The 16,451-nt window shown below is 28.6% G+C and overlaps 1 protein-coding gene across 1 annotated transcript; it reads left to right on the top strand.

Annotated features, from left to right (window-relative positions):
• Positions 1 to 2,525: 2,525 nt before the first annotated feature.
• LOC113389200 (cytosolic carboxypeptidase-like protein 5) lies at positions 2,526 to 14,091 on the top strand (the record flags this gene model as incomplete). Its single annotated transcript, XM_026626263.1, is given in 6 exon segments — positions 2,526 to 2,767; positions 2,829 to 2,993; positions 6,891 to 7,188; positions 8,886 to 9,090; positions 10,660 to 10,794; positions 13,282 to 14,091. Coding segments are annotated over 6 exon segments (1,732 nt in total), but the record flags the coding sequence as incomplete, so codon positions are not given.
• Positions 14,092 to 16,451: the final 2,360 nt, after the last annotated feature.

Here is a 16,451-nt window from a genome sequence, read left to right as displayed (position 1 = left end):
AAGCGATTATTCGGATTTTCATAAATCTTCCTCAAGTTTGTTAAGGAAATTTTCTAGGATTTTTTGATTCATAGAAATATAGTTAGATTGTAGAAATAAATGAAAGAATTACAAAAAACCGCTTATCATTGTTTGACTTTGAAAATATTTGAGGCATTGTTTGACATTAAAAACAAATGAAGACTGTCATTTGCCAAACATTTCCATTCACTTATAGGCTAAGACAATATTAGAATGTAATATATTTATGATTATGAATAAGAAAAGTGTAATGTCTACATTATTATTGCCGAAAAGCAGCTGAGATGTGCCAAAAATTAAAATAATATAATAAAATACAGTCAGTTGTGGACTGTAAGTGATTGCACATATGATTCTATTTGACAGATTATCTTTTAACTAATGCAGTCGTGTTTTGCCTTACTTTACGAAATCACAATACAAAAAAAAATTAACTCATTCAAAAAATTATTTAGAAGTTTTATTCATATGTTTGTCTTTGGATACCGAATATTTACTCAAGTCAATGAAGCGTTTTGGTTAAAAATTTTTTTTACTGTGCTCCAATTTGCATGAAATTTTGGAATTAGGTTCATCTTGTTCTCAAGTTCAAAAGTGAAAATAATTTAGACTCCTTTGCCACTTCCCTGGGGGGATGATATTTCTTTCTATCGGTATCGATAAAAGAAACTAATTATAAGAGAAAAATGTTTAATAATGTTTTTCAAAAAAGCAAATACTTTTCAAGTTACTGGCTACTGAAAATTCGTTTCTTTTCTGCGTTTTTCATCGTTTTGCGCTAATATCTTCAAAAATATACATTTTAACGAAAATCATGTAATGAACAAAATTATATCAATCAAAATCTTAATAAATCGGTGTTTTATAAGGTGTTCTAGGAACAATATTAGGCTAGATATAAAAATGGGTTTTTATAGTGTTTAAAAAAAGCTTTATGAGTACTTCTGCGTGTAAAATGAGTGAGCTATCATGCAAATAAACGAATACAATGATTTTTTCATTTAAATCAAATAGTTTGCGAGTGCCATTTCCACCAAAATTAAAAATAATCATATTCCATCTAGAATTAACTTGGTTTAAGAGATCTTGATGGATTCTAGAAAATACCACAACTTTAGTATAAACGATTTTCAAAAAACTCATGATTTCACGAAAAAAAAAATCCATTTAAAAAAAACAACCAATTTCTCATTATTATATCTCTGACAGAATAAAAGATACGTATAAAGGTATATAGATGAAAATTCAAGGTCTTTTTCTGACTAATTATTGCTTTTTATTATTTTTCTGTTACACAAATATTGATAGAGTTATGATTGTTTAAAGAGTGCGCGGCTGTCCAACCAGAGTGTCTTTCGAGCCCTTTAACCCTTCGCCGTTTCAAAATAAAAGAAGTTACGGTAAAATTTATGATAGAGAAAGTTGTAGCTCATTTAATTACCTTTAAAATAGTATATTACAAGTTCTGATAAAATCAGAATTAGAAGAGTTATAATCCAATTAATGCGGGGGGTGGTGAAGGAGTGCAAATTGTTTTCACTTCTGAACTTAAGATTAAGATTAGCCTATTTCCAAAATATCAAGCAAATTGGAGCACAGCAAAAAAAATTCACAGGGCACACGCTTTTTTTCTCTCTATTTACTGCAATAATTTTGTTGATCGTAGGTTGAATAGAGCACATGTGAACAGGATTTGACAAATTAATTCACTTCAAATATAAACTTGAGTAATAATGTATAATGGATTATTCGTGAGAAAAATGTAATTTAGATATTAAAATTACTAAAAGCCAGGGTACGAAATTATAAAAATTATAAGCAACATTATTGAAGCAATTATTTTGGGTAGAAAAATCCAAGGTGATATTGTACCTTTACCGCGAATGCTATATATTAATGCTTTCTTAATTTGTTATACCTTTTAAAAGACTTCAATTTCCAATTTGTATATCTTATGCTATAAATCACAAAGGCAGACAATGATTTTTTGTGTGAAAAATTTGGAAAATCAATGTTTTAGTCGTGAATAAACAAAAAATCATTCATTTATACATCCACATCTACAGGTATGACTAAAAATATTGGCAAACCTTTGGCATTAAAATAAATTGAGCTATTGGAAATAAATTTGTTTTATAAATTGCAGTGTATAATTTTTAATATACAATTTTATTGAACATATTTTAATATGTGTTAAAGGGATAATTAAAGTGTTAACTTTGGGAATTGAGAATCATCATTTTATTTGAAGCAGTTTTACATTTAACATCTCTCATATATTGGTGTAAATAGTAATTCGAAAAACAATAATTATTATTTTTAACTGAACAGTGAATATTAGTATGGGATATTAAAAAAACGTAGATGTGGGTACAGGACAACGTATGTCGGGTCATCTAGTATATATACATATATATATATATATATATAATATATATATATATATATATATATATATATATTATTAGTACTTTATCCTTTATGAATTTTATAAATATTTTTAGGCCCATCAGTCCATTACCTTTGTGGTGTGACGTCTGTATAGCAAGTTCATACAAGTTGGAGGAATCCAATCTGCCAGAAATAACAAGTGACCTTCCTGATGCACCAGTTCCTGCCAAGTCTGGTGAAATAATATCTCAAGAAATAATTTCCTCCTGTATACCACCTATGAGTGCCAAAATCGATAACAATGTTTGCAGAAACTGCAAGTTGAGAGTGATTGCACAAAAACCTGTAGACACCGGTAAGCAATGGTGATAATTATGTGATTTTTTATACCTATGTCTAATTTATGGTTTTGGTAGTTTCAAAAACAGCACCAGGCAGTAGTTGTGGTTCAAGTGCAGGTGATCCTCAAGAAATATGTACACCACCAGCAGTGCCCAAGGCTTTAGATCGAGCTACGTCTGCTATCAAGAGACCTGATACTGCCAGCACTTGCTGGAATGATGATTATGATTCTGAAGAAGGTAATAACACTCAGTCAGTTTTATATTTTGATTCATATGTATTATAGTACTTGTATTGCATGCTGTAGATGAATGTTGTAAATAATATTAAATTAGGTATTAACCTTTTAGTAGATATTTTGATGTTTTGTATCAGATCGAGAAGGAAATGTGTTAGGAAATTATTATATATATAAAATGGAACCAAGAGAGCATTGATATGAAATAGAGCTATTATTTTTTTGATTACTACAATGGTAATTTTCAGAAAAATTTATCGATATACAAAATAGTATATGATTTGGAAAACTGCATATCAAAATCAGTTTTTAATAACATTGTTAGAAATTGATCATGATTGTATTATTGGTAATGTACTGGTTTTAAATATTTAAAGTTCAAATACAGTTTTTTTTATATAGTACTATGTTTGCAGTAAATTCAATTTGTGAAAATTCTTCATGTATCCTGTAGCATAGCATTTTATTGTTGACCAAGTATTTTCTTAAATCGTGTACTAGTTTGGTTTATCTAAAATTTTATTAATTTTAGTCTTTTTTTCTACTCTTTGATTGCATTATTAAAATTATTCTAAATAATATCTATTCTATATAAATCACCACATAGAACTTTTTTCTTTAACTTTTGTTGAGCTCTTCAGGACGTACCGTTTGTACTACAACCTTGCAATTTGAGTATGTTTTACATCAACGTGTCTACTATGACTACAAATACTAAAATCAATGAGTTTTGTTTCAAAATTTTGAGATATTAACTTTTTTTAAACAAAAAGTACCCAAAACTTGGCCAAAGTTTAAGTTCTGTATTTTGAGAAGCTCTTCAGGACGTACTGTTTGTATTGCAAACTTGAAATTTGAATAAGTTTTACATCAACGTGCATACTATGATGACAAATACTAAAATTAATGAGTTTTGTTTCAAAATTTTGAGATATTAACTTTCTATAGACAAAAAGTACCCAAAACTTGGCCAAGGTTGATGTTCTGTATTTTGATGAGCTCTTCAAGACGTACCATTTGTACTAAAACTTTGTAATTTGAGTATTTTTTACATCAATGTGTCTACTATGAAAACAAATACTACTAAAATCAATGAGTTTTGTTACAAAATTTTGAGATATTAACTGTTTTTTAAACAAAAAGTACCCAAAACTTGGCCAAGATTAAAGTTCTGTATTTTGATGAGCTCTTCAGGACGTACCGTTTGTACTACAACCTTGTAATTTGAGTATGTTTTACATCAACGTGTCTACTATGACGATAAATACTAAAATCAATGATTTTTGTACCAAAATTTTGAGATATTAATTTTTTTAAACAAAAAGTACCCAAAACTTGGCCAAGATTGAAGTTTGATGAGCTCTTCAGGACGTATCGTTTGTACTACAAACTTGCAATTTGAGTATGTTTTACATCAACGTGTCTACTATGACGACAAATACTAAAATCTACAAGTTTTCTCTCAAAATTTTGAGATATTAACTTGTTTTAAACAAAAAGTACCCAAAACTTAGCCAAGATTGAAGTTCTGTATTTTTAGGAGCTCTTCAGGACGTATCTTTTGTACTACAAACTTGAAGTTTGAGTATGTTTTACATCAACGTGTCTACTATGACAACAAATACTAAAATCTATGAGTTTTCTCACAAAATTTTGAGATATTAACTTTGTTTAAACAAAAAGTACCCAAAACTTGGCCAAGATTGAAGTTCTGTATTTTGATGAGCTTTTCAAGACTAAAACTTTGTACTAAAACTTTGTAATTTGAGTATGACTCGCTGACTATACAGAAAATTATTAAAATCTTGCATTTTTACAAAGAAAACCTATCAATTTTATTATTTTTTGCCAAAATAGACATACTTAGGATTGTTATGTCCAAATTACAGCATTCTAGTACAAATGATGTGTCCTGAAGAGCTCTTCAAACTTATTATTACCAAAATATCAAATTTAGATATAAACGCTCGCGCTGACTATACAGAAAATTATCAAAATCTTGCATTTTTACAAAGAAAACCTATCAATTTTATTATTTGTTATTAAAATAGACATTTTAAGGAATATCATATCCAAATTACAGCATTCTAGTACGAACGACACGTCCTGAAGAGCTCATCAAACTCATTATTACTAAAATATCAAATTTAGATATGGACTTTAAACAAAACATTATCAAAATTTTGAATTTTTACAAAGAAAACCAATCAATTTTATTATTTGTTATTAAAATAGACACATTGAAGAATATTTTATCCAAATTACAGTTACCTACTGGTACAATTGGGCTGTCCTGAAGAGCTCGTGAAAATGTTACATACTTTGATCAAAATAAGACACAATTGTTAAAAGACTTTATGCAGAAAATTATCAAAATCTTGCAATTTTACAAAGAAAACCTATCAATTTTATTATTTGTTATTAAAATAGACATTTTAAAGAATATCATATCCAAATTACAGCATTCTAGTACGAACGACACGTCCTGAAGAGCTCATCAAACTCATTATTACCAAAATATCAAATTTAGATATGAACGCTCGCTGACTTTAAACAAATAATTATCAAAATTTTGAATTTTCACAAAGAAAACCAATAAATTTTAATATTTGTTATTAAAATAGACACATTGAAGAATATTTTATTCAAATTACAGCCTACTGGTACAATTGGACTGTCCTGAAGGGCTCATCAAAATTTTGATAATTTTTTGTTTACACAAAAAGTCACAAAGAGTTCATATCTAAATTTGATATTGTGTTAATAACAAGTTTGATGAGCTCTTCAGGACACATTGTGTGTACTAGAATGCTATAATCTGGATATGATATTCCTAAATATGTACATTTTGACAACGAATAATAATATCAACAGGTTTTCTTTAAAACAATACAAGATATTAATAATTTTCAAAATAAAGTGACTAGTTGTTTATAAGTTATCTACTATGGTAACAAATACTAAAATCTACAAGTTTTCTCACAAAATTTTGAAACAACATTTTTGCAAAAAATGGTACTTAAAATTTGGGATCAAGATCTTGAATCTGGAATTTGATGAGCTGTTAGGGACAAACCGTTTGTACTACAACCTTGAAATTTGAGTATGTTTTACATCAACGCGTCTACTATAATAAGAAATACTAAAATCTACAAGTTTTCTCTCAAAATTTTGAGATGTTAACTTTTTTTAAACATAAAGTACACAAATCTTGGCCAAGGTTTAAGTTATGTATTTTGATGAGCTATTCAGGACGTACCGTTTGTACTACAAACTTGATATTTGAGTATGTTTTACATCAACTTATATACTATAGTAACAAATACTAAAATCTACAAGTTTTGTTTCAAAATTTTGAGATATTAACTTTTTTTAAACAAAAAGTACCCAAAACTTGGCCAAGATTGGAGTTCTGTATTTTGATGAGCTCTTCAGGAAGTATAGTTTGTACTACAAAGTTGAAATTTGAATATGTCTTACATCAACGTGTCTACTATGACGACAAATACTAAAATCTACAAGTTTTCTCTCAAAATTTTGATATAAAAACTTTTTTTAAACAAAAACTACCCAAAACTTGGCCAAGGTTTAAGTTCTGTATTTTGATGAGCTCTTCAGGACGTACCGTTTGTACTACGAACTTGAAATTTGAGTATATTTTATATCAACGTGTCTACTATGACTACAAATGCTAAAATCAATGTGTTTTGTTTCAAAATTTTGAGATTTTAACTTTTTTTAAACAAAAAGTACCCAAAACTTGGCCAAGGTTCAAGTTCTGTATTTCGACGAGCTCTTCAGGATGTATCATTTGTACTACAAACTTGAAATTTAAGTATGTTTTACATCAAAGTGTTTACCATACTATCCTTTATTACCATTTTGTTTCATTTACCAGAGTTGGATGTAGAAGCACCATTCTTCGACCAGTCCAAATCAGCCCTGTTCCTCTACATAGACATGCACGGACATGCCTCCAAACGTGGAATCTTCATGTATGGCAATCACATTCGTTTCAAGTTAAAATTAGGTGAAACCTCAAGTTGCAGCTATGATACTGGAGGTGGTGGTTCGTCCTCCAATGAAACCACAGATCCTAATATCACTGTCCACGAATTGCCCAGATTGATGTCCGTTAACAGCCTGCATTTCCATTACGCTGCCTGTAATTTCACAGAAAGGAATATGTATGTCAAGTAAGTAATAAAAGACACATGAAAAATAACTAGTGGTGTATGGCATCGTGCCTTAAGGTAAGTTGCTGGAACTTCCAGTACCATAATGAAATATTCGAGAAATTTTAAACGTTATCAAATATATTATTACAAATACTGTAACTTTCATTATTTTTGCTATCTTGTTTGTTATATCTGAGCAAATCAAATGTAAATCATAAATCAATTTATCTCCAATCGTCATTTCATTTAGAATTCAATTTCAAAAAAAAAAAAAAAGTTGCCTAATTTACACAAAATTGAAAAAGTGCTCCGTATAGTCACAGTCTAAACGCATTTGCAAACAATTCCGTGCGACATTTTCACTTGTACTGTGCTTAGCTTGGCGGCATTTTCACATTTTTCAATAGTTTTCGAAAAATTGGAAAAGTTCTCCAATACATAAACAGTCTAAATGCACTTGGGTAAACATTTGTACCAGAGTGGCGCTTAGACTGTGCTTAGCCTGGGTGATTTTTTTAATTTTCAATCCAAAATTACAAAAATATTTTATGGAAAATAAAAAAAGATGTAATAATTTTTCATCCTCAAAAGCAATTGTTTTGTCAATACGAGCAGAAAGTTTTTTAGATCATTCAAATCGAAGGCTTAGTTCACTCAAAAACTGCAATTTTTTGCATATTTAGCTCTGTATCTTCGAAATGGCGGGACCTGTCTTTGCTAAATTTTCCCGGATTTGCTAGTTAGTAGAGTTTATTTTCTCTTAAAGTTTCTTAAAACTCCTTTGTCATTTTACAAATCTTCAGATTGCTCGTCAGTAGAGTCCCTTTTGCCTAATATTTTAATTTGCTCGTCAGTAGAGTCCATTTTTTCTCTTTGTATTTTCATTCGCTCCTCAGTAGAGTCCCTTTTTCTTACAAATTTTCATTTGCTCGTCAGTAGAGTCCCTTTTTTCTCTTTCTATTTTTATTTGCTCGTCAATAGAGTCCCTTTTGTACTAATATTTTAATTTACTCGTCTGTAGAGTCCCTTTTTCTAATATTTTCATTATGCTTGTCAGTAGAGTCCCTTTTTGTCCTAATATTTTAATTTGATCGTCAGTAGAGTCCCTTTTTTCTCTTTCTATTTTTATTTGCTCGTCAGTAGAGTCCTTTTTTTCTAATATTTTCATTATGCTTGTCAGTAAAGTTTCTTTTTCTTACAATATTTTCAATTTGCTCGTCAGTAGAGTCCCTTTTACTTTCAAAACGTTTTAAGCAAAATTTTGCTTGTCAGTAGAGTCCTTTTTCCTAATATTTCCATTTGCTCGTTTGTGGAGTTCTTTTCCCAATCATTACAAATTGAGTGTTTTTTAGATCATTCAAACTCCGTTTCCTCAAAAACTCGATTTGTATTTTCTGCACTCTTTGCTCCGTATCTGCGTAACGGCTGGACCTACCTTTGCCAAAAACTAATCAGCACATCTTCCTATCAATAGGGATCGAATGTTTTTTACACCATTCAAATCGGTTGATCCGTGCGCCCGAAAACGTGGACGAAAAAATGCGGACACACAAAACACACATACATCCAATTAGTTTCTGTGGTATACCCTTTAAAAATGTTCAGAAACCTTCAAAACGTCTAAGAATGCAAAAATTTTCATTTTCGATTTTCGGCCGATTACTATAACTACCCTACGGGAAGTTAATTAGTGAATTGATATTTTTTTCTTCTAGGGATCGTAGAGATGGTTCAAGTCGTGCAGGCAGTGGCAGAGTTGCAATTTGGAAACAAACTGGTTTACTTCGTTCGTATACTTTGGAATGCAACTACAACACTGGACGAATTGTTAATACTTTACCACCGACCAGACATCAACCTGATAAAAGAATCAAAGGCGGTGGTGTGCCTCCGAAGTATGGACCAAAGGTGTTCGAAGAGGTCAGTAGATAGACAAAATGAGTCTAAATACATATATACATACCTATATATATATATATATATATATATATATATATATATATTCGAATTTTCAAATATTGCCGTTTATCTCCCGATAGCAAAGTCCTGAGAATCAAGGTTATAGCTGGTTAGACATCATTTTCCCTCTACTTTCAAATATTGTTGTTAAACAATTCTTAAGTTTACTGGTTTTTGATACATCGGTGGTGGACCTTTTTAACCCCGGATCTTCATATATTACTATCTATTTTTCGTTAAATTCTGGGAAATTATAACTGGGAAAATATTATTCTACAAAATGTCCTTTTGATCGAGTCCAAATTTTGGTTCTGAATTTAAATAACATAAATAAAAAATAATATAACTTATAAAATGTTTTACAAATACCAATGAGTATATAATTATACAAATGAGATCTTTCAGAGCACCGTGTTTGAGAAAAATGTGCCAAAAAGTGCATTTTCATATTAACATTTCAAAAAAGTTGGTAAATTGTTGAGTTTGTAGTAGTAACACTTGCGGTTTTATTACACGATTTTACTGAATTGCAAATTTATAGCTGTTTTTGTAAGAAACATATGTGATTTTATATTTTTATAATTTAGTACACATATCAAGAAATAACATACAAAAATTTTGTAACTCCAGTATAACGTTTTATATTTTTAAATATTTTTCAAAATACTCGTCAAACCGTGGACTTGCAACTATTGGAAACTAGATATGCAAGAGTGTTTTGTTCACAAAATTGCACATTTATAGCTGTTTTTGTAAGAAACATATGTGATTTTATATTTTTATAATTGAGTACATATATTAGGTAATAACATACTAAAATTTCATAGCTCTAGTGTAATATTGTATATTTTTAAAACATTTTTCAAAAGTGCTTCTGATATCATATCCAACCGTCGATTCGCAACTAATGAAAATAGAGTATGCACGTGTGCATTGCAATTTAGAAGAAGATATTTGATTTTATATTTTTATAATTCAGTACACGTATTAAGAAATAACATACTATAATTTCATAACTGTATTACAACGCTTTATATTTTTGAAATATATTTTAAGCCGTCAATTTGTTTACGTCAAAACGTTTACTAAACAAGCAAACAAACAAAACTACTTACTACAATTTAATCATAATTAAATAATATTAACGTAAAACATTCTATTAAACGTAATTGAACATCATCTGTCAAAAACGTTTGACATTTGACGTATTAGCCACCGTCCATTGTTTTATTCAAATTGCGTTTCTACAAAAATTTTCAAAGTAAAAATGTAAATTTTCTACGCGATTTTGAAATAATATCTCACCTTTCCGACAACCCTAATGATAATCACGAATTTTACAAGACTAAAACTGGCCAAATCGGTTTAGCCGGAGTTTAGTATTGGCGGATCATTTTATCGAGAGCTGCATTTTTATATATAAGATATATATATCTATATATATATATATATATATATATATATATTTATATATATATATATATATATATATATACATATATTCATATGTCTTTTATATTTATTACCTAGGTTGGTCGTGCTCTCGGCCCATCAATCCTGGATCTCACAGACAGCAATCCCAGATCTAGGTTATCCAATTCGGAGTTTCGCAATATGAGGGGAGTTCGAGATTCTCTTTTCCGAGATCTGGCCCTGGCAGATAAGGTAAAAACTATGAAACAATCACAATTGGAAGAATCTAGGGTTGGTTATGGTGATGATGAGGTTCGGGTTTGCACCATGCATTAATAAAACCCAGTAAACCACAAAACGTAATTAAAACGTTAATATAACGTAACAGATGTTGCACCAAACATAGTGGTTACGTAACCTAGGAGGCATTAATATAAGTTAGGTTATTTGTGATCTGGTGAATCCTAATGGATTTTTCTTGGGTTGTTGAATATTCTGTGGTTGATATATATATATATATATGTATATATATATATATATATATATATATATATATATATATAGGGTGGTCCTTGATATGGACATTTTCGAATTTCCTTGCTCTGAAAGTTTTAGCTCTCAATTTTGTCTTTTAGATAGAGCGCAATTCAATCAAAGTTTTGTATGAAAATAGCATGAATAATTTTTCAAAAATTTTGCAGAGCGTCGAATTCTCAATAAAAAATGACACGAATTTTCACTTTTAATTCATTTGTCGCTAAGTTATACCTAAAAAAATATTTTTTTTAATTTTCAAATTTTTTTCCATGCTATTTCCATACAAAACTTTGATTGAATTGCGCTCTATCTAAACGTTAATATTAAGAGTTAAAACTTTCAGAGAATTGTTTTTTATCTATTTGTAACCATTTAAGCCCTTGGGGGCAAGGAAACTCGAAAATGTCCATATTAAGGACCACCCAGTATATTTTAATTTTCATTTACCTACTGAACATCAATTAAGTAATGAATCAATTATTTAATTAACGTTTTCCATATATTATTTTGTAGTACGGATTCGGTTTTTGGATGCCCAAAAGGCCAAGATTCTCTGTGTGTATATAAACTAAAAATATAAAATGTAACTACAAATGCAACAGACAAAATGTACAAACAATTTTATATTGTGACATTGAATAAAAAATGGAAAATTTTTAGAAAATTGTAAAAAAAATACACAAGTTTTCTGAATGTAACCTCTGACATTTTTATGTAAATATTATATTGTATGCACAAAAATTCATTCTTAGTTTTATTTATTTTTTTGTTTTACAGTTTTTATTTGCACTTGATAAATATGTTTATTTTAAATGTAATTTGAGTTATAAATTTACTTTACAGATTTTTTTGTTTTGTTACTATTTTATTTTATTTGTTTAAGTGGGTACAATATAATATACATATATATTAAATACAATATAATATAAAATTTGAACAAAATCACTTTTGCAACAAGAACGTAACAAGAACGAAACTAGCACGCAGTTTGCACGAAATACATATTTACGTTAATTAATGAATATAATACAAATTTTATATGAGAAATAGTAAAAATGAGTTCATTTATTATTAACATTACAAAATGCAATATAATCTCTTATGGAACGAGAAAGTAACACAAACGTAACTATTTTGTACGTAAAATAAACGTAACTATTTTGTACTCGTCACAGAAATCGAATGTTTCAAAAAACTTTCTGCTTGTGTTGGCAAAACAAATGCTTTTGGAATTTTTTTTTTCATTTCAATTTTTTTTGTGTATCGAAAATAATTCAGATTTCAATTTATATACTAACTTATTATACTAACCCTCAATTTATATATTAACTTATATACTTTAAATAAATGTTTTTGACTTTGTGATTTAGTTTATATAATTCTTATAAATATTAGACAATGTTACAATATTTATAAAAATCTATTTGAAAACATTCAATATTCCTCGAACATTTCGTTACGGTACGGGAAGTTCCAGCAATTTGTCTTAAAGCACGATGTCATACACCACTAGTTAAATTCTTTATTTTGTTTAGAAATATTAAAAATTAATTTTCAATATCTATTTTTTCACAAAATATTTATATTAATACATGAAAGAATTAGGAAAAAAAATGATTCAATGTATTTTAATTACTGAGTCATGTATGTGTGTGTATTATTACACGTAGATATTACGTAGCTACAACGTAACTTAGTATGTAACCAATATAAACGAATTTTAATTCTGTGTATTACCAGAAAAGAATTTTAAAATATATTTTATTTCTATCCTTATTTTAATATTACATTTTATTGAAGTTACTATTATGTAACTCGTGTTTCATTATTATATACTTAATATTTGTTATAGAAAAATTATAAAAGAACTTTAATTTTGTGTATTACCAGAAGAGAACTTTAAATAGATTTTATTTCTATCCTTATTTTAATATTACATTTCATTGAAGTTACGTAATAGTTACGTATATGTAGATCGATGTAATAATCATCATGCTCATATATAAAAATATATTCACGAAATATTTTTTTTATTATAATAAACAAAAACATTTGCTTAGGAAAAAACGTTAAAATCTATTACCTGATTATTAAATCGATTTTTATATCAAATAAACATACGTAATTATTATGTAACTAATACGTAACTATTATGTAACTCGTGTTACGTTATTATATACTATATTGTTGTTTTTTCCTCAGGGTTGTTCAGGCAAGACATCAAGCCGCAAGCACAAGAACACCTCCAAACGCCTCAACAAAGACTCATCTCAACAACAATCCAAAAAGCACAATGCCATCTACTCCGCAGCATCTCAACCGAGTTGCTCTAGGGACTTAACAGACTCTTTGGCACCAATAATCAGCGAAAACCCTAAAAAATCGATCTCCGACAAATCAGCGCGATCTCTTTTGCGCAAAATCGGCGTGCGAACCACCAGAAGAGTTAATAAACCCAGCAGCGCTGGCGGGAATGGTAAAAAATCCCTTAAGGTAATGGAGATACAACATCAACAATTAAACCAACACCACCAGCAGCAACAACAGACCTCCGAAACCAGCCTGGTAGCCGTGGCATCATCCTCAGACAATATTTCCTCATCATCCTCAGCAGGTTTGGTAAAAGAGCCTTCGGCCACCATCCATCACAGGATCTCCAAAAAGTGCACCAATTCGCGTATTAAAAGGACAGCCGCCCGGTTTCGGAGATGCTGGTGGTGTAGTTTTAAGGAAAACCAAGGCTGGTGTCTTGAAACGCATCAGGGACCTAAGGGTCAAGAGGAAACCTGCAAGTTTAGAGAATATTTTTGTGGCTGGTGCTGCTTCGACTTCTGCAAATGTTGCTCATACCAGCGACAGCAGGGTTCACAGACCTCTAAGGGATGGTAAATTAGGGCCCAGGGGCCGAGGGTCACCTAGACGACTGATGATGAGGGGCTCTGCCAGCGACAAGAGAAAAAAGAGGAAAAGAAACTAGATAAAGGACCCTTGAGGTAAAGGATTCACAAGGAACCAACTCACGAGGAATGTTCTCATTAAAAAGGGCTCATAGAATCTTGGGATTCATCTTTTCTATGTACATATATCTATTATCCTTCGACTTTAAGATAAGAGAGAGAAAAACCAACCTCCGATCTTTTGTGATGTGTTCTTTTTACTCAGTGTGATATAATTTTGTGAATGCGTGCAAATTTAATATATTATCAATATTATATAATATATATCATATATTTATTTAAATAAATATTTATAGTTATAATCGTACCCCAGTGGATGCACTTTCGTAATCGAATTCGTTGTCATATCGATATTTATATCAAATAAAAATACCTATTTATTATGTAACTAATACGTAACTATCATGTAACCCGTGTTGCAATATTATCTACCTAATATTTGTTATAGAAAAATTATAAACGAACTTTAATTTTGTGTTTTACCAAAAAAGAACTCTAAATTAGTTTTTTTGTCCTTATTTTATTACTAAATTTCATTAAAGTTACGTAATAGTTACGCATATGTAGATCGATGTCATGCTCATATATAAAACTATATAATATATAATATTTATATTACGAAATATTTTTTTTATAATAATAAACAAAAACATTTACTTCGGAAAAAACGATAAAATCTATTACCTGGTAAATCGATCTTTGCATTTAATAAATATTCGTAAATACAATACAACTTATTATGTAACTCTTATGTAACTCTATTATGTTACTAAGACGTAACTATTATGTAACTCGTGTTATTTTATTATATACTTAATACTTGTTATAGAAAAATTATAAACGAACTTCAATTTTGTGTTTTACCAGAAAAGAACTCTAAAATAGATTTTATTTTTGTCCTTATTATATTATTACATTTCACTGAAGTTACGTAATAGTTACGTATATCATGCTCATATATAACAATATATTTACAATTTTTTTTTTTTATTATAATAAACAAAAACATTTGTTTCGGATAAAACGTTAAAATATATTACCTGGTAAATCGATCTTTGTATTTAATAAATATTCGTAAATACAATGCAACTGATTATGTAACTAATACGTAACTATTATGTAACTCGTGTTATTTTATTATATACTTAATATTTGTTATAGAAAAAATATAAACAAACAACCTTAATTTTGTGTACTTCCAGAAAAGAACTCTTAAATTGATTTTATTTTTATCCTTATTTTATTTTTAAGTTTCATTGAAGTTACGTAATAGTTACGTATATGTATATGATGCTCATATATAAAAAATATATTTACTTTTTTTTATTATAATAAACAAAAACATTTGCTTCGGAAAATACGTTAAAATCTATTTCCTGGTAAATCGTTTTTTATATCTAATAAATATGTAACTAATACGTATCTAGTATGTAACTCGTGTTACATTATTATATACTTAATATTTGTGTTAGAAAAATTATGAAAGAACTTTAATTATGTATTACCAGAAAAGAACTGTGAAATCTAATTTTTTTCATTCTTATGATTAAATTTCATTGAAGTTTACGTAACTTACGTAACTTACGTAACTTACGTAATAGTTACGTATACGTATATCATGCTCATATATAAATTTACGAAATATATTTTTTATTATAATAAACAAAAACATTTGCTTCGAAAAAAACGTTAAAATCTATTTCCTGAATCGATATTTATATCTATTAAATATACGTAACGCAACTTGTATGTAACTAATACGTAACTTCAATGAAATTTAATAATAAGAATGAAAAAAACTAATTTAGAGTTCTTTTCTGGTAATACTATATTATAATACTAATATATACTAATATTATGATAAACAAAAGCATTTACCTCGGAAAAAATGTTAAAATCTATTTTCTGGTAAATAGATTATTAAATCTATCTTTATATCTAATAAATATACGTAACTGCAACGTAACTTAGTATGGAACTACTACGAAATTATGTAACTATGTAACTCGTGTTACATTATTATATACTTAATATTTGTTACAGAAAAATTAGGAACGAACTTTAATTTTGTGTATTACCAGAAAAAAACTCTAAATTAGTTTTTTTTTTCATTCTTATTAATAAATTTTCATTGAAGCTACGTAATAGTTACGTATATGTTCACGAATATATTTACGAAAGATTTTTTTTAATATAATAAACAAAAATATTTGCTTCGGAAAAACGTTAAAATCTATTTCCTGGTAAATAGATTATTAAATCGAAATTTATATCAAATAAACATACGTAATTATTATGTAACTAATACGTAATTATTATGTAACTAATACGTAATTATTATGTAACTCGTGTAACATATACTTAATATTTATTATAGAAAAATTATAAACGAACTTTAATTTTGTGTATTACCCG

Source organism: Ctenocephalides felis, unplaced genomic scaffold, assembly GCF_003426905.1.
Source record: "Ctenocephalides felis isolate EL2017-DRISC unplaced genomic scaffold, ASM342690v1 CF-g0.4_SCAFFOLD_03573, whole genome shotgun sequence".
NCBI lineage: Eukaryota > Metazoa > Arthropoda > Insecta > Siphonaptera > Pulicidae > Ctenocephalides > Ctenocephalides felis.
Note: the sequence above shows the minus strand (reverse complement) of the source record. Positions and strands in the feature narration are given on the sequence as shown.